The sequence below is a fragment of the Salminus brasiliensis genome, chromosome 3 (assembly GCF_030463535.1).
Source record: "Salminus brasiliensis chromosome 3, fSalBra1.hap2, whole genome shotgun sequence".
NCBI classification, from domain to species: domain Eukaryota; kingdom Metazoa; phylum Chordata; class Actinopteri; order Characiformes; family Bryconidae; genus Salminus; species Salminus brasiliensis.
The window spans coordinates 43,543,494-43,563,599 of NC_132880.1; the positions used below are offsets into that span (position 1 = coordinate 43,543,494).

At 41.8% G+C, this 20,106-nt stretch overlaps 1 protein-coding gene and 1 non-coding gene across 2 annotated transcripts in view; one reads left to right on the top strand and one right to left on the bottom strand.

Annotated features, from left to right (window-relative positions):
- Positions 1-3,081: 3,081 nt before the first annotated feature.
- sdc2 (syndecan 2) overlaps positions 3,082-20,106 on the bottom strand; it is a 49,385-nt gene continuing 32,360 nt past the window's right edge. The window contains exons 2-5 of the mRNA XM_072674895.1: positions 8,162-8,273; positions 7,890-8,053; positions 6,741-6,870; positions 3,082-5,536 (exon numbers count right to left, since the gene is read on the bottom strand). Of these exons, the coding sequence (XP_072530996.1) occupies positions 5,373-5,536; positions 6,741-6,870; positions 7,890-8,053; positions 8,162-8,273 (570 nt within the window). The 3' untranslated portion in view covers positions 3,082-5,372. The remainder of the gene's footprint in view (positions 5,537-6,740; positions 6,871-7,889; positions 8,054-8,161; positions 8,274-20,106) is intronic.
- Positions 18,770-18,842, top strand: trnar-ccu (transfer RNA arginine (anticodon CCU)). The gene has a single exon. It is a non-coding gene; the product is annotated as a tRNA-Arg (tRNA).

A 20,106-nucleotide genomic window follows, 5' to 3' on the forward strand; every position in this document is an offset into this window, starting at 1 on the left:
CCATGGTTCTGGAGGAACGTTGTTTCGTTTCACTGTGTACTCTGTATGAAGTTGAAACTATATTGAGAGATGGTGGTAATATAACTACACACATCCTACTGAAGAATTTTCTTTTAAAAATCATGTATTAAATAAAACCTTTACATTATTATTGTCTTTTATTGGGATTGTATGTTACATTACATGCAGACCCTTGGCCAATTATTGTGGTAGACTCTGTGACATCAACTGTAAGGCAAGTCTGCGATACATGAAAATGATGGCCTTCTGCTTGTCATCCACCAAAAAAAATATCTAACAGCCACAAGTTGTGTCTTTGTCCTATTCGTGGCTGTTTAGATGTGTATGGTAGCAGTGAAATCTTTGCTACAACAAAGTTCTGGCAGCCATCGAACAACTCATATTAGTAACACAGCAGATACTAAATCCTTCTACAACTATTCTTAGCATTAAGCATCAAAAATAAGCCCATAGGGTTGAAGAGGTTAAAGAGTCATGGAGAGATTAGGCTATTAGAGTGTTTTAGAGATTGGGGCCAAGGCGCTAAACCTACAGCTTGTTCCAGCCCAGACTGTACAAGCATGTGCTGATGCTGGTGCTTTGCCCTCCAGCCAGCGCCTCTTATGAAGCCTGACAGCATGTTTACTTTGGACGCCACTTCTTTGAAATTTCTGCATGATTTAACAACTACTGTTGGCCTTGTTATTGAATTAGCTCTGTCACCCAAAAAAGGAGGCCCGATTCCCTTTTGTTTCCCATACGCACCCATCCGTGCTCTCACTCCACCCTTCTCTGTCTCTCTCTCTCCCCTCTACTCATGTCCCTATTGAGAAGGCTATAAATTAAAGGCACACTCTGACACGGGCACACACCAACCCTAACCCCAGCACAAACACAAACATAGGGCACCTATTCAGAGGGCTATAAATCCGGGCTGCGCTCTGACAAGCCAGCACACAAACGCAAATGGTGGGCTGGGTAGTGTGTAGCGCAGTGAATGCATGAACGTGCATATGGAGGAGCCTCGTGATGTTGGCCTTTGGTGTGGGCTGCGTTGCCTTTTAAAGCAAGTGGGCCTCAGGAACAGACCCTACAGCTGGCACACCTCTCATTCTATAGAAACAGGCATGTCTACACATCTGCCGGTGGCTGAAACCTGCCTTGACCTCTTGAACGAACCCCAAAAGCATTGACTTTGAAAAGAAAAAGGTAAACAAAGGAAACCAGACGCAAAGAATGTGATTGTTCTGTCCTAAAACCACATGTATCTTCAAAAATAGTAACTTACCTAACTCCTTATGTAAGGTTTTACATTTTGTATTTTAGCAGTAAGTGTATGTGACTTCGTTCAGGGTGAAAAACGCTCAGATCTAAACCTATTTACCACCCTGTTATGTTGTCTCAGAATGAAACACGCTTTTACTTTTACGGATGGCTTGTGAAAAAGAATAGCTCCTAGCATAGCATACTAGCATAGCAAAGCCTAGCCTAACCTAGAATAGCTTCGAACTTTAACCCCTTGGTCACCTTGGTGTCCATTCGACATGGTGTACAGTTAGCTAGCTGGAGAGATTGCTGATGGTCAGCCTGGCATCAGCTTTTCGCCGCTACAAAGGCTCGATAAGAGCACTGATTTTTTGCTTCAGGCACCCAGCTTTAGCTTGTAGCAGTAAAAAAGGCTTTTTTGTGCTGGACAACAGCATTAGCCTTTGCTTTAGTCACCTAGTGCTAGCTCCAAAAGCTTTTAGCTGCTCCAAAAGCTACAGTGCGCTGGAGAACTGCATGGATTCTTGCTTTGGACACTAAGCTTTAGCTTGTAGCAGCAACAAAGGCTTCATTGTGCTGGACAACAGCAAGGGTCCTTGTGTCAGTGGCCTAGTGTTAACTTTTAGATACTCCAAAAGCTCCAGTGCGCTGTATAACAGTATCAGCTCTTGCTTTAGTCGTCCAGTGTGAGCTTTTATGAACCAAGACTGTTACGAAACAGTTTCGTGTTTTAGGAATTGGCTTCGTTTTACTCACGTGGGTTTCTGCTATTGAAGGACACAACATTGTTTGACTCATTCCCATGAAACTCATTCTTATGAAAATGTACAAACCCATTAATTATTCTCCCCAATTCCCACTTGCACACAATCAACAGGGCCACCACAGAGCAGGTATTATTTGGGTGGTGGTATTATTCTCAGCACTGTAGTGAGACTGACATGGTGGTCTGTTAGTAGTGTGGTTCAGACACAGCAGTGCTGCTGGAGTTCTTAAACAGTCTTAAACAGGACTGAAGCATGGACCAACTAGGTGGGATTGTCTAATAGAGTGGACGGTGAGCGGGCACAGTGTTTAAAAATTCCAGCAGCCAGTCAGTGTAACTGCGGTGTGGAAAATGACCCACCACCCAAATAATATCTGCTCTGTGGTGGCCAGTCCTGTGGGGTCCTGACCATTGAAGAACAGGGTGAAAGAAGGCTAACACACTATGCAGAGAAGCAGAGGGACTACAGTCTGACATTGTATAGCTACACACTATATGGTAAATGGAGCTGATAGAAAGGGTGGCCGTAATGTTCTGATATGACGGTGTAGATTGTGAACCTCTTTAGCAGCAGTCCCCATGCTGTTGTATATTGTTAAGCCTTTCACCACAGCTCACTTCAGCTTTTCCTTATATCACAAAATACTAAATAATAATAATAATAATAATAATACTAAAAACAAAGGTACGGTTCTTTCTTTTGTGTAATGCCAAAGTACAACCACTAGAGAACTTTTTAATGAGTAGAAAGAACATTTTATGTAAATACAAGTATGAAGAAACTTTAAATAAAAAAAAAAACGTCATGTAATCTAAGGGTTGCACCCATTATTGGCTTTTCTATCACCATACATCCCAACTAAGAACCATTCAGGAACTTTATTTAAGAATGAAAGAATGTCCAAAGGCCAGGGCTGGGCAATTCTGGCCCTGGGGGGCCGGATTCCTGCACAGTTTTGTGCTTTTCCTGCTCTAAATCAGCAAACTGTGCTGGACTCCCGCCCCCCACATACTGTCCAGAGCAAGAAACAGACGCGAAATGGTCAAAATTAGGCCACAATGTTTATTCAGTAGTGTTGTTTCAACTTATAGATACAATACTGTCTGCATTTTGTAAGACTAAAAAAAAGTTACCATTACAGTCAGCTGTGCTTACACAAGACCAGTCACTCTGGCCATTCTGATGTACACACACACCGCCTTCAACCGAGACATACACAAGCACATTTCCAAATGGTAGGCACTTTGAAGGTTTAAAACATTTTGTGAATATACATTTATATATATTTCTATATAGTTTTTTTAAATATATGAATAAGCAGTTGGACTCGATGGTCAGGTCTTTGATTAAAAAAAAAAAAATCATCCTAAAGCTAAAAAAAAAAGAAAGAAAAGGGAAAAACATACATGTGAAAACTCAAATGTGGCCAAAGGAATATGAATATGACACACTGACGAGGGAATCCTATGAGTCTTTGGGTTTGCTTGTGTGTTTTGTTTCCAGTGCCTTCCTTTGTTCACCTCCAGCTGAGCTAGATAATGTTTGAGGCCTGGGAAGTCACTCAAGAGGGGTTGGCAACAGCTTGATACAACGAGAAGACGAGGATGTTAGAAGAGAGAACGTATGTAGAGTTCATTAGGGGGCGTGCCTTCATGACCTGTCGAGTTCATAGGGATCCACGCGGGGTGGGAGTGGGGGTGGGGGACAAGGAACAAAAACAGACGGTTACTTACTGGCCTTCATATGATCAGCACCAGAAGGTTAACAAGAGCAATACTCCACATCCTGGACCTCCAAGACAGCCTGAGAGCCTCCAAGAGTCCAAAGGGTTCGACAAGCTCCATCAAACATATATCGACCACATTTTGTTTGGATCACCACTGACAGAAAGCGCAAGCCTTTCTCAGAAGGAGCATCAGAACATTTGCCGAAAGGACACTCTCACGCCTAACGGCACGAAAACCAGAGTCATGGCAGAAGTCTGGACAGCTAAGCCTAAGCAAAGCGCAAACAACCTATGCTGTGAGTCACTATAGTCTAAATTTCCAGACGATCTCGTCTCTTAGACTAAACGCTCCGCTGAGCTGACATCAGCGATCCTCTTTATGAGGCGAGAGAGGTTCTCTGAAATACAAGTATACCATTTCCCTCTGACCACAGACGTGACCTAAACACGTCGGAACATGAGTGAAGTATTTTCCATCCGCAAGGAACAAATCCAGTCCCTCTCCAACTGGAGCTCAGGGCGAGATCGTAATGCACCCAGGCATCACAGGTGGAAGCCATGACGACAGAAACTGAGACTAGGGCCACTGAGAGACTGAGCAGAAAAGTCAGGGGAAAAGGGGCTGGGCTAACAAATTGTATGGGTTGTATACACCACTTCACACAGCTTAAACTGACGAGCACCGACAAGTACCATAAGAGATCGGATAAAATGAAAGTATACAACCTCTCCAGCTGTACGTGGATACATTTTTGCTTTGTTATCTCTCACCTAGACGTCCAAATACCGACTGAGCATAAAGAGACATATGAAGCTAAATACAAAGCTTACATATGAAGCTACTGCTATGCAAAAAAACGACGATTCCTTTGTAAATTGTTCACAAGACCATGCTGATGTGAGAGCTTAATAGTAATAATAATAATAATAATAATAATAATAATAATAAACATTGTAACCTTAAGGGAGAACATTTACATTGACGGCGAAATGTTAATCCGGAGACAAAAGAGCTCCATGAAAACTACAGAAAGGCATTTTTTTAAACACCAGAGAAAAGATAAATTAATGAAATACACCTTTAAGATCAACATCAGACATGCTAAGACAAAAAAAAGATGAAAATGAAAACAGGATCGATACAGAACAATTATATTCAATTATTTCCACTTTAAATTGTTTTTTTTTCTTTACAAATACATACTGCTACAGTTAAAAAGTAGTCAGCGACTAAAAACAGCTCCTTTGACAGAAGACAGATGCAGAATCCTCACCTTTACAGATTGTGGTTTTTGTCTTTTCAGCCTTTTTCAAATAATACACAATAAAAGTTGAAATACACAGAGATCGCCTGTAAAATGAGCATTGCTTGGCTTTTCATTAAAAAAAAGGAAGAAAGGAAAAGGTCTTAATGACAATACTCTACACAAAAGCTTTCCTTTATGTTATTTATGTTCCTCAAATGTTGTTTAGCTTTCTTTTAAAATCTTTATGTGAAACGTATTTGTCGTCTTCATCGATATGAGACCGTCATTGTGGTTGGTGAAGCTTGGCGTACGAGACTTGGGGGCTGGGGTGGGGAGGGGTAGGGCAGGTTGTGGATGAGGGAGGGTCTATGCATAAAACTCCTTGGTGGGAGCCTTCTGATAGGCTGCTCCAGAGGGCTTCCTTTCTCCGAGATCGTAGCTGCCTTCATCCTTCTTCCTCATGCGGTACACCAAAAGGAGGATGAGAAAGATGGCAAAGAGGAAGCCAATAACTCCGCCGGCAATGACAGCTGCGAGACAAGAAAATAAGAAGGAGGTTAAGGGGCAGCTCTGTGTGTGTGCACTCACTAGAATTAAGTCAGCCAAAATCATCTGGGTTATGTGACTGGGTCATTTCCCCCCCTACAGTTCCACAGTTTAGAAAAGCAGGCTGCGCTCTTCCTCAGTTAAGCCTCACTTAATTGCGTAATTAGATAAAAGACCTCCTCAACAGTGCTAGAGGGCCAGGGAGAAGAGCTTGGCGACAGGATGCAGCAAAAACCTCCAGTCAGCCCACACAGTTCAAGCGGCCTCGTTCAGCTTCCAGTCTGCTTGGCTCAGGATATTACCCAGACAGAGCAGAGAGAGTTAACTGCAATATTTCCCCCCTGAACGTAAACCTGAGGAAATTGATCAGTTATTTGCAGCGTGTGCCGTATGTGTTTTTTTTATTATTATTATTTCTTTCAAGGAGAGAAATAAGCAGGAATTATGGATGGGCCTGTTCTGTGAACTCTGACAACTCCCAGCGAGGGCTGCAGTCAAAGTTTAAGGAAGCGCATTCTGCTTTACAGTAAAAATAAATAAATAAATAAAAGAAAGAGAGCGAACTCCTTTGGGAAAGTTTGAATACTGCAGTGATATTACCTTGAAATGAGGGAAGAAGCTCTGAGCCAAATGGTTTTACTTCCTTTTTAAAAACTGCAGGGTTACTTTCACACTTCCCAAGCAGCTTTATTAAAAAACAGAGGCTTAAGGCACCGGGCCACATTATTTGAAGCCTTTAGTCACATGAGAACAGATGCAGGTGAACCTAAATCCAGTAAAAAGGAGCAAGAGCTTTTCATTCTAAAGAAAGTAGTGAGATCTTGTCAGTGAGCTAGTCTGAAGAACAGAGCTTGGTTCCTCCAGGTTTCTGCTGGACGCCCCCCAGTCCAGCTGGCACAGCGTGGAGGATGTGTTCAATTCTATCATCATCAGCAGCAGCAGCTCACCTGATTCACCATCATTCAGCCCTGATTTACCACCAAACCAGGTGTTGATATGAGGAGAACTCTAAATAATACTAGACTCCATGAGGAGAACTTTGGAGATGGAGAACCACCTTCACTTTCTGTAGGAATGTTATTAGTGTTTATTCTAATATATTAAAGCTTTACTGCCCAGATAAGCAGCTTTTCATTCTACACTTCACAGGTGTCTAAAACATTTCTGCAGTACCGCAGATGGACGTACCTGCCAGAACCTCTGTCCTCTGGAAGAGATTTTCGGAGCGCACCTCAAAGGGCTCCACTGGGGAACGGGGGGAGCTGGTGGTGCTGGTCGGAGGATTCCTACGTAGGTCCTCTGTGACAGGCACTGGGGGCTGTTTAAAAGAAAAAAGGATATAATGTCTATAATGTACCCATACTGTACTTCATATGCACATTAAACACTGCTCATTAACACTGTACACGTCTGACCTTTGCATTTCTATATGTGTATATATATCCAAATATATAGCCATGTGTGTAAATATATACAAACATACACTATCTGTCCTAATGTTTGTGGACGCCCTTTTTAATTGATGCATTCAGCTGCTTTAAGATGCACCCATTGCCAGTCCCTGTAGTGAAGTATTGCCAATAGAATAGGACTCTGGAGCAGATAAACATGAACCTATTGGCACCATGCTGCCTAATACCAGGTTTGGACTAGAAGGCTTTAAAACCCCTCAGCATTGAGCTGTGGAACAATGGATCTGTGTTCTCTGGACTTTATGGTGCTTCATCCAATTATTTTGGGATGAGCTAGGGAGTGGGGATCATTCAAAATCCTGACCTCCTAACACTGGATGACAATCAATGACAAACAAATTCTCACAGCAATGCTCTAAACTTTAGTAGAAAGCCTTCTTCCATGGACAGTAGAGACAGTTAATCCAACAAAAGCAGGATAAACTATTTTTTAATACTCTTGATTTCAGATGAAATGAATGAGCAGGTGTCCCAATACTTTTGTCTAAAAAGTGTTTCTCAATTTCTGTGTCCCAATACTTTTGTCTAAATAGTCTATCTCCATCTCTGTAGCTCTTCTTTTGTGTTTTTGACATAATTTGAATCTGGCGGTTGATCTTTACATTGTGTCCAAACATTTATGATGAATAGACCAACTGAAATGCTTCAAAATTAAATATTTTTAAATTCACTTCCATTAAAAGTCAAGAAGGCTTTTTGCTCTTGTAAACTTGCCATTTTGGAGCTGCAAGGTGTTTTTGCATGACAGCGATGATATTGCAGATTTCTATAAGCATTAATTCTGAAAAAACACTCAACAAATAGCCAAGTAAAGCAGCTTTGCTTTATTACAAATAAAGATAAAAGCCCTTTAGTGCAATCTCACCTCTGTCCTGACAGGCTTCCTGGGCATTTCTCTTGGGATATCCCGGGATGTGGAAGCCTCCACTCTGGGTGTGAAGTCTTTGGTGGTGTCCTGTGTGGGCTCTGCTTTAGGTGCTATAAAGAGTGTGTTCACTGTGACCGCTTCCTCCACTTCCTCTCCAGCACCTGAAAAAAAACAGCAGCAGGTCAGTGACCCTCAGTACCACATCTTGTAATGTGTTCTATGGAAGAAATCACTGTGTTCTTCGACTGCCTGGCTCAGCGAGGACCTACCTGAGCCCGATCCAGAGCTGAAGTCATCGTCATCTTCAGGGTATCCTCCAGAACCTGTGTCCTCCAGATACAGGTCATCAGAGGTCACAGATTTTGCTGCTGAGACCACTATCTGCAAGGGGGAAATGCTCAGATTTAGTAAAGGAGTGTTAATCCCTGACTTTTAGTTTGCAAAACACCATAAATACACTAACCCAATATGTATGGCAATAACTGTGGAGCTGGTGATGAGGTGGGGTGGTGATCATCCAACATCCTGACCTCACCAACACCAACACTGTCACTAAATTCAATCAAATCCTCAGAGCATTGCTCCAAAATTTGGTAGAAAGCATTCTTCCCTGGCCAGTAGAGATGCAGGATTTTGTTGGAGTAACTATTTTTAATACCCTTAATTTAGGAAGAAACCAATGAGCAGGTGTCCCAATACTTTTGTCTATATATTCTACCACCATAAATAAAGTTTAGCCACAAAAACAATGTTAATCAGTAATAACATTTCAAAAGTGCTGCAATTACATTTTAATACCCTGTAGTTTTCTCTTTAATTTAGGGGTGGCACGATTCCACTTTTCATGTCTGTAACTGATACCGGTACTGCAACTTTGCGTAGCTGCCGATACTGATACCAATCTGATACCATATTTTCCATCCCACAATCCTAGAAAGTTGTCATACGTTTCATTTACCTCACAACAAGTTTTATACAAGTATTTATAAGAGTCACACATGCCAGATGTTATATTCAGGAGATCCTAGGGTACTCAAATATATCTTCATTTGATTGATGCTTTAAGAATTTAAAAGGATTTAAGGATTTTTGTATGAATTTGACCAAGTTTTGATCAAAACATTACTGCATTTTTGCTGACCATAAATCAGTTCACACCTTAATGGATAAACTAGAGTGTCACATGGATGATGGTTATTTATATGAATTAAATCACTGTCAGATATTTGCCCAGTAGCAGACCAATACTGATACTGAGTATCGGATAAGCGTAGGGCTGGGCAATATAACGATGTTTTATCATATTGTGATTAATTTTGTTATTGTGATACACAACATGCTTTTCTAAGCATATCGAAGACATCGTCAGTGCTTAAAGAACACTGATCAACTGCAGCTTTCATTACAGACAGTGTAATTAGACTGGTTTAATTAGATGAAGTCCAGCAGATGTTGAATAAACATCACTGTATTCAAAATGGGAGAGTATCTGAACAGTAGTTTCTAGGAATCTGTTGCTACTGATACTGTCCTTTAGTGTGTGGTTACATGTATCGTGATAAATATCATGTATCGTGAAAATATTGTGATCTAGCCCTAGATCAGAGCACCACTAGTTTAGACCTTTGCTTTTGAATAGCCAGCATTACATTTCGATCAATCCTCCTCGAGAGCTCTCTGCACAGACGCTGGAAGATGAAAAGGCTCTGCTCACTCAGGATGTGTTAACAGAAACATCTCTACAGCTTGTCTTCTTATCTCAGACGTTACATTTGCTTTTCACATCTCTGATATTTTAAGTCGATACACCACAACACAACCCCAGCTCGAAAAGCACCTTTTCTGTCATAACACAAGCTGCTCACTACCCAAGGCGTATGTATCTCTGTAATTCTGCTGTGTCGATAACAGGCTCCTGCTCTCCATGGAAGGCTGCAGTGCAGAATCTGCCTTGCTGGATAGGCGTCCTGGTGACACTCGTCACTGGTTTATGCCACAAACAGCAGCAGCAGCAACAGCAGCAGTGCCACATGTTCTCTCTCAAATTAGAGGAGTCACTACACACACATACCCTACCCCCCCCCCCCCCCCCACACACACACACACACAAACCCCCGCCCTCTCCAATCCTCCTGGCAACGACCCTCAGAGGAATGAGTGTTTGTCTTCCAGTGCTGCAAGTGTCCTATTGAAACGCCAGGAACTGGCTGGAGACTTGACAATACAAGAGCACAAACCCTGAACAACAACTGCCTTCAGATTACAAAACCAAGCCACAGCAAAACAGCTTAAAACACTACACTAAAGAGAAACACCAAACTTTAGAACCTTAAAAATCCAGTGTATTACTGTTTTTCTATACAGTCAACTTACAATGCATCATAAAACATCATAATCATGAATAACTACAAAGTTAGTTTCTTCAGTAATTACATTTATGGTATATGTAAAGCTTGCATTACTTAACTTAATTTGATTATTGGTATCAAAATACCAAATATGGTACAAATGTAAATATAGCTTTTTTATATAATATAATACAGACTGCAAATATTGACTGAAAGCTGGGATAAACCTATAGGGAGTCAGTGGGCTGATGCCGACATACAGTAGACTATATTCCATGCACATTTCTGCTGGTACTGATGCATAAAGATGGATGAAATGCAGAAGCGGTGACTGTATCGCTGCTGTCCAATAAAAAACATGTATCTCCATTTTTGTCTGTTTTTAGTTTTCTCCATGGTTTGAACCCTGTAGCTGCTTCTGTACACTGTGTAACTAATTCTGGACGAATCAACCACTAGAAATGCTCTTAATAACTTAATAAACATATTTTACATTAATTTCCATTCAAAGTTTTTTTAATTGGACAGCAGTGATATAAATTAGGGTGTGCTCTTTAAGCAATGTCATAGAAGAACCAAGGCAAGTTTATTTGCATAGTACATTTGATAAAATCAGGGTTTAAATTAGTATATAAAATACAAATGTGTTAAAAAACAGAACAACAAAAGAAATGCTATATTTACGGCACATCTGAGACTTTCTGTGTGTTAGTTCCAGTTGTCTGTAGCATAGAAGCTAAATGAGCCTCCACCATGTTCCCCAGTTCTGATTCTGGGTCCCGCAAGCTGACCTTTACTCACAGATCTCAGTGATCTCCTACTGGGTATTACATTCTTTAAGCAGATAACAAATGTATTCTGAACCCAAACCCAAAGAGTGATTTGTAGACTAGCAGCAGCAGCACTTTACAGGCTATTCTGTAGCTCAGTGGAAGCCAATGTAGTGATTTCAGAACTGGGTGATGTTCTTTTTTGTTAAATCAGTGTTACAGTAATCAATTCTGCTGGAGATAAAACATGGATGAGTTTCTCTAAATCTTTTTGGGACCCTGAGACCTTTAATTCTGGCTTGGTTTTCAAGATGAAAACTTGTTTTTCAGACACGGCCCTTAGTGTTTAGAGACCTACACTCCAGGTATGCACAGATATCATATCGTTTTTGTTGTTTAGGACAATACACCTACTTTGTCCTTATTTGATTGGAAGAAAATGTTTCAGTTGTTTATGTGCTCCATACATATTCATCTGGTAAGTGAGCCTGCATGTCATCAGCATAACTATGACAAGTAATTCTTGTAGGATTTGGCCTAATGGAAGCATATAGAAATTGATTAGAAGTGACCCAATAATGAATCCCTGGGGGACTCCACATGTCAAAGCCATTAGATTTATAACTGGCAGTGGCTACAAAGAAACTCCAGCCTTCAGGATAAGACCTGAACCATTCCAGGACTGCTCCAAGTAGTCCTACCCACTTTTTAGCTACTTCAGGATTCTATGATTGACTGTATCTAAACCAAGTGGTAATTTACCAGAATCAGTATTTAGATGCATGCCTCCTCTAATACATGCGCAACCAGCCACTGCTTCTTTTCAAACTGCCGCCAGTGTAACATCACCGGGCCACCAATGTGCTCAGAGGAAAGAGCCAGGTACCCAGCTCTGATTCTAGCATCGGCTAGCAGACACCCCTGCTGGCCAGTATCATACTAAAGTGATATGAGGAGAGAGAGCTACCCACCCAGAGGGAGAAAGGCCAATTGTGCTCTCTCAGGCTATGGCTGCTGATGGCATTCAGCATTACCCAGTGATTCTAACCAGAGATCCTCAGACAAGACCCAGGATTCGAACCAGCGATACCCGGGTCGTAGTGGCAGGTACTTGTTGATGTTTTGAGTTGTTTCCTCAAGGGTTTTGGAGGAAACTGGAATGAGGAATAACAACTTTGTAAACTGTAGATGGTAGCATGTTCTGCTAAGTGTTTTATTGAATTATGTGAAGTGTACTGTAGTTGTCTAATAGTTCTAATGTTATCATTGAAAAAAATGCAATTTAATGGCATTTATTTGTGGTAAACTGGATGTTTTGGGGGCTATCTGGTGGGTAACAGAAAAGTGGGTGTCGGGGGAGGGTCAGGTGACGATAATGGGCGTGCTCTGCATCAGCAGGCTGCATCCTCTTTGTATGCAAGTGTTGAACATATGAGAATTAGTAGTGTGTCACTCTTTTTTGTGTAGTGGGATAACTTCAGTAACTCCATAACAACGTTCAGACCTAACCTTACTCAGCCTCTGACGTTCACTCCATACTGATGCTAACCCTCCACAATGCAGCCAATGTTAAATCATTGATCTCGGGTTTGTTTGTGTGCAAGCTGGCTAAAGTTTATAACACAGATAGTGGTCTCTGTGTTAGCCTGTTTACGTCGTGGGCTGATATCGTCTGGGCCAAAGGAAGTTGAGTCAGTGAGTTTTCCTGTTTTCTCAGACAGATAAATAAGAGGGGAAAAAAGACAAGGTGTGCTAAAAAAAGACTGATAAAGATGTGGGAGGGTAGGTTTGAACATGTTGGTTTGTATGTCAGCTTGTGTGTGCGTGTGTGTATGTGTGTCTGTCTGTGTGTTCTTGTCCTCGAAGACAAGCAGAGCGTTCTCCTGCTAACAAAGGGGCAGGGATGCGGTTGAGACCTGGTGAAAGGAGCGGGAGATAAAGCAGAACAATAACAGGCTCATTCAAAAGCAGAGCTGACTTCTTAAAGAATGCCGTTCAAGCCAGAACTCTGATCAAAGAGGGAATTTGTTCAAAGCGACTTTATCTGAACTTCTTTCCAGCGCTGCCGTTCTTTCTCTGCACAATTCAGCTGTCAATGGTATACATTTGAATCGATACAATGAGGACGATGAGAAAATCCACCCAAATCAACAACAAAGCCAGGGAGGTAATTATGTAGGCCACACACAAGCACTGTATCGAGTGTCTCCTTAATAGGGTTTTGGGTGTCGTGCAGCTGTTTACCACAATGTCTCATAAATAGGGCTGTGCATTGGCAAGAACCCGGCGATATGATACATATCCCAATACAGGAGTTATGATTCAATATATGGTGATGTACTGTATCGCCATATATACTAATATAGATGATACATTGCAAATTTCAGTATAAAAACCACATCACCATATAGGGGTGAGCAATATGGTAAAACAATTCTATCACTTTTCTATCACTATCTCGGGTCATGCTGCTGGCCATCAGCAGCCGAAATCAGAGAGAGCACAATTGGCTTGCTCCCACTTGGGATGGGTTAAGGTGCTGTGATGTTGGTCGGCACAGATGTCTTTTAGCTGTTGTATTGGGAGCTGGGAAGCCAAGCAATCCCAAGTGCACTGGCTACCTTGTGAAGCTGCACCAGCGGCAGTTCGAAAAGAAGCGGTGGCTGGCATCATGTGTCAGAGGAGACATGTGATAGTCTTCTCCCTATTCTCCCCCTTCTTGTGTTAGGGCGTTTTTAGTGAAAGGGGGGATTTACATGAATGGGGTGACTGGTAATTGATCTTCCAAATTGGGTCAAAAAATAAATAATTAAAATGCAATATTATTTATATATTTTTGTTTAATTATTAAATTACAATATTTATATTTTTTATCATATGTTTTAAATATTATTATTACAATATTTAAAGACATTTTCACAATATACAATCTTTTTTGTGATACACAAACTACTATGGAAGCTAAACTGTAATGAAACGAGCAGTTGATATCACAATAACATAAATTTATCATGATACAGTACAATATCACCATATCACCATATCCATACAACCATATGCATAAAATCTGAGTATGGAATCTGAATAGTGGGATCTGAAGACCACTGCCATGAATGTCTGTATGCAATCTATTCATTCAAAATCAATCCTGTGTTTAAGAATAAAAACAGTATTGCAAAACATAATTTTGTGACACTTCGATTTATCAATATTTTTGTACACCCCTTAATTATCAATACTCAAGATTGCATTATTCACAATAAACCAAAGACCAAGCACGAAATGACTGAAAATAGCTGTATGTCCTCCAAGGTCAGCAGAGGACAAGGACACTGATATGTTCCGACTTCAAAGCACTCCCTCTCCACTTCACTGTCCAGCTGAACTGTAACCTGCAGAAAAAGGTTCACCAATACATCCGAGATCAGACCAGAAACGCTGCAGCTTGTATCCGTTCACTTTGAAACGAGCCCTACTGAAGCTGACAGTTGTATCATGCAACAAAGCTCGGCCATATAAGCCTATCTGCCGCCTCCCTTTGATCTTCAGGACTGCGCTCTGTTGTTGGGACGGACATCTGCCAGCACACGGTTTAAAAGACAGTCGCAAAGACAACACCCCACCCCCACTCGACCTTACGTGTGTTCACTCCCACCCACCAACAAACTCCCAAAGTCTTGCTAACAGGACACTGGGGGTCCAGCAGACTGCCTGATTACACTCCTGCCAAATATGAAGCACAGATGAGCCATTAGTTCCACAGAACATCAATAGAGATTTGTTGTGGGTGACTTACATGGCGTCCCCAGGTTAAAAGAGTGAGAATAAGTGCAAACATCCATCGGAAGGGGTTGCACTGATATTCCTCTATTAAAAATGGCATTTCCATTTCAATACAATAAAAAAGCCACAGAAGTCAATTTCCTGTATTTATGCAGCATCAACAACTCAGTGTAGACCATTCCCTGTAACGTGATACTGTTAAAGTAAATGGTACATCAACTTTCATATAGAAGTCCTGATTTAAGACTAATAAGAATAGCTTGTTTTTAGATTTATTTATGGTCTGCTCAGTTTTCAAGAAGCATAAATATGCACAGAAAGCCTAATTCAAAAGCATAAATAAAAAACAAAAACAAAAAAAAAGATTTGTGCTTTGGTACCAAATATATACTGTAATAAATTAATTTTAGTTCTGATGAATCGACAGATTATAAGGGGAGTAACTAAGACCCAGTCCACGGATATCTACATATTTTTTTATTTTTTATTTTTATCGCTTTACAAACATTAAGCAGACATAAACATACTTCGTACACCAAATAATAATAATAATAATAATGAACAAATAAATAAATTAATAAATAAAATGTGTGCATTACACACAACGTCTTAAAATCAATTGGTGGTTCTGACCACTGCTTAATAATGGAAATAACCAGCAAAAGAACATCCATTAAAAAAGTGCAGATTATAAGGGTACACAGAGCGTAACCCTACATTTTAAGATAGTTTGCTTAACCATTGCACAAGCGGCCACTATTGCTTTATTTTTTTTAATGGATATTAATGTTAAGAGTGGAACAATCTTCAAGCAGGAACAGAACTGGAGATTAATGAAAGTCTTGAACCGGCAGAAAAGATGAAAAAAAAGACTGTTCCCCAAAGTTGTCGAACTGCCAGAAGACATGCATAAATGTACCAGTGACACATAAAGAGCACTCAGTAGACAATTTCATTTGGAACGCAAATTATCCAGATATTTTCTGTTGGCGGAAAAGTCCCTGTTGGCGTGATAATGCTAAAATGGCCCTAAAACGTTCATGTGACCATGCCAGCCAAGTCGGAGGTGCCAAAATCTTAGAAAGTTTGTTGTCAAATTCCTCAAGGGCAAGCATAACAGCCAAAACTGACCTAAATCCAGCACCAAGCTGAAGCACATTTTCTAACAACAACAACAACAACAACAAGATTTTCTCACTTTGTTCAAATAGCAATCTGATACACACACTTGTACCAGGAAAAAAGCCAACAATAATAAAAAAAAAGCTACCACAGGTTTCAAAAACAAGCATTTTGCAACAATTTCTGTTTTCAGTGACTTACATGACTAGGCTTGTGTGAACTGGAGACCAAAATGCTGAAGAAAATCATTGAGCTTCATTGACCAGTATCTTCCTTAGATTTTATTTTAATTTGACCTTAAGAAAATCCCTAATAAGGAATCTATATCAGATTCCTGATGTGTTTTTAAAACATGACGTTCACAGCTGATTATGATCATGAATGATTAGATAAGAATGATTATGATATATCCCGGTGTCTTCGTAAACTGAACAAAACGCAGATAAGAAACCACTGGAGAATCTTTGTGAAAACCGTGTAGGCGGGTTGTAAGAATTAGTTCTTCCTCAGAATGGTTGGTAAAGAAGGTCCTGAAACCTCAGCAGACGTCCAAACAAACATGAGAAAAGGACGGAGACTGGCAATGAGTTAGTGGGGAAAAAGGGCCTGTGTAGTTTTGTGGCCCCTATTAGGAGACAGCCACAGGAGTTACTTCCGTCTGCGTTCTAATGAACGGGCAGCCGGCGGGGGGCCGCCCTGTTACCATAGTGAACCTGGATGAGACACAGGAGCAAAGGAGGAACGAGGAAGAAAGGAGACGCAACAATGTGACAGGAAAGAGAATGGACGGGAGAGAGAGGGAGAAACAGACTGAGAGAGGTAGAGAGAGAGAAGAGAAGGGGGAGGAGAGACACAGAGAACACACAGGGGAGAGAGAGAGAGAGAGAGAGATTACTTCTGCAAAGGAAAATCTGTTGCCTGCAGGTTCCTCTGCTAAAAGCCTGTCAAACTGCACGTTCATGCCTAGCAACCTTTGAAAGGCAAGAAAGGGGTCCCTCAGTGCGCTGTGCAGTTAGCCGTGAGCCATGTTACAGCAGAAGCAGGCAGGCAGAAGGGACAGGGGGAGGAGCACAGGGAGGCAGGAAAGGCTCTAAAGCTTTACACACCCAGCTCACCCTCCAAATCCCCCACCACCCCCCACCCACCCCCACCCACTGCTGACAAGTGTGTGCAATACTAATTCAACAAGAGCAGGAAGAAAAGCATATCTCTTAAGAAGTAGGCAACCCTTTGTGTGTGTGTGTGTGTGCACGCACACACTTGAGATAGAGCAGGAGAGGTCAGAAGGCTACTCAGGCGGACATTTCTTATCACTCTATTGCCTTTGATGCACAATCTCTCCAAGCCGTCCACAGCACCTCAGATAAACTCAGCGGAAGAAATCAAAAGGAACCTTAACCTTTAAATGACCTTTAAATAGAGTTACGCTATATGGTCAAAAGTATTGGGACACCTCATTCATTGTTGGTGTTGGATGATCATCACCTCACCTCACCCCCAGATCCCCAAAATTCATCTCAAAAGTACCGGATGGAGAAAGAACCATCTTCCATGGAACTCAGTTCCAATACTCCACAGCATAATGCTGGGGGGCTTTACACCCCTGTAGCCCACACTTGGTATTAGGCAGCATGGTACCAATAGGTTCATGTTTATCTGCTCCAGAAAGTCCTATTCTATTGCCAGCCACTACAGAGTCCAGACAAGCCTTGTATGCGTCTGTATTTGCACATCTGTGTCAGCAATGGCTGCAACTGAAAGCAACAGAATGATAATCCATAACCAAACGTCCACAAACATTTGGACATATAGGGAAAGGTACTGTGAAAAGGCAGGTGAAGAGTAAAGTAGAGCGAGCATCACGTGAAACCACTCTCTCTACTATTTAAGATAATCTTAATACTACAAAGCCGCTGAGAAACTGAGCTGGGGTCAGTCGGCTGCTCTGCATCGGATCATCCTTACTGTCAGCACTCGCTCCACTGGGAGGTAACCAGTCATTGCAGGCAGAGGGGATTCCAAACATGGCCATTTACACAGAACAGTGGTACTGTTACAGCCCTAATAAAACCTGCAGCCTTGTTAGGGTCAAGACTGGAACTAGCATGTGTGCTAGTGTGAATTATGTGTGAATTACAACAGCCATTTGTTTCAGTGCATTTTCTGATTGTCCCTTGCAAAGCTGCAAGGCAAAGACGGTTTGGGTTATTGGTTTGAAGTGCATTTTGTTCAGTCAGCACACAATTTAAGCTTCTATCTAGCTGACACAATAAAACAGTTTTCAGCAGAGCAGTGCGACATGCTTTCTCGATGTGTTAGTCTTAAAATAACTAAGTGCTGAAGCTGGTAAGTTTATCTATGAAGCCAGTAGGGAGCAGATCTATACTACAATCAATACTGACGCCTCAGTCGCCACTACAGAAACCTGCAGGTCCATCAGTCAGCAGTGTGTTTATGAGGTCAGCTTTATCACCTTTCAGGAGAAAAACGGCTGGCAATAGCTTTCCTGTGTGCCTGGGAAACGGAAGAGTGATAGGGTGCATTGGACAGGAGTCTACTGCTACTGCCACACTCTTACAAAAGAGCTTGATGGTGATGGTTCTATATAGCCAACACAAAAGATCATGCCAACTCGAAAATGCAATATAATACTTAAATGCTTGTTTAGCCAGGTTAAAGGGCTCTTTACATTGGCGGAAAAGCTTCTGTAGACGGTTCTTTATAGAAGAGGGGGTTCCACTGTTGTTCCATTTGTGAAAAGGCTGAAGATAAAACAAGGATGGCTTTTCCAACAAGATACTGATCCAAATGTACATAAAAATCCACTATTTACTACCAAAAGAGACATGAGCCAACACCAGTGGCCTAATGGGTAAGGCACTGGCCTCCTAAGCCAGGGATTGTGGGTTCGAGTCCCATCTGGGGTGAACTACTAGCAGAGTGGCGCAGCGGAAGCGTGCTGGGCCCATAACCCAGAGGTCGATGGATCGTAACCATCCTCTGCTAGACGTTGTCTGTGGTTGGTGTGGTGCAACAGATAACACCACTACCTGCCAGTGAGCTACCAAACCATGTTAGTGATATCTGGTCAGTGATGTTAAAAGTCCTTACTCTGCTTCCCTAAAAGATTTGTTAGTTTTACAACATTTTACACATTGGCTGAGTTTGAGTCAGATATGGCCCAAAATGACAGACAGGCGACATATTTTCTATTGGAACGTGCAGCGAACTAACACGGTGGTTCTGCGAGCCATGCGCGAGGTCAGACACAGGCGAGAACCCTTCCTCGATTGGCTACGGAGGCTGTGTTTGCTACTTTCCAGTTTAAAAATATGTCATATGGTCAAGGGTGGCCAAACTTTTGCATAAGACTGCAGAGGCCTGGTAGAGAAGAACAGCAGAGTGCATCTGAAAATATCTGTCTTCCACAGCCAGTAACATTATACATCTCCCCTAACTTTGCCACTTATGAGCTAAGTTTTGCACCGGAGCTACAAAAGCAATGGAAGCTTATAATACCCCTCACTGCACAACATGATCACCAGTATCTTTAAATACAGAGAAAAGTACTTTGCATGGCTTAAAATAGGCCTGACTTTTGTCTGGAATTTTGTTGATAGCTCCATTAGCCTTGTAGCTCCAGGGCAAAAACAAGGCAGCAAACTTGAGACACTAAACATGTCTTGGCTGACTGACTACATCTGAGGAGAGTAGAAAGCTGTGCGAATGTGATTTTTCACCTACTGAAACAGTTCCAGCAACGAAGCCTGAGAAAATGGCATAATTGGGGTATGATCTCCATGCTGTTCCAAGCCTGAGAGGTTATTGCTCTGCTGGGGATCATAATCAGGCACTAATTAATAGTCTTTCAGAAAGGCTATGGGAAGGGGGAGGCCGGGGGCTCCTCCAGGAAGCGGACACAAATCAAAGTCAAGCCCAAACCCGAGTGGTCTGGACCGGGTCCAGCAGTGGGTGGAGGGTGCAGGGAGGGAAGAGGGTTTTGTGAGATGACATCATTCGTGGACCAAGACAGAGCTAATCTGCACACCAGAAATCAGTTCATCAGCAAAAGAACAGGCTCAGTCAGGCACGTGAGGCCTTTCTCCTCTCTACAGGGAGGGTCATGAAGCCCCACTTTGAAGCTGATCTCCAGTGATCAAAGCATCGCAGAATGAGAGTTAACTGCTTAAA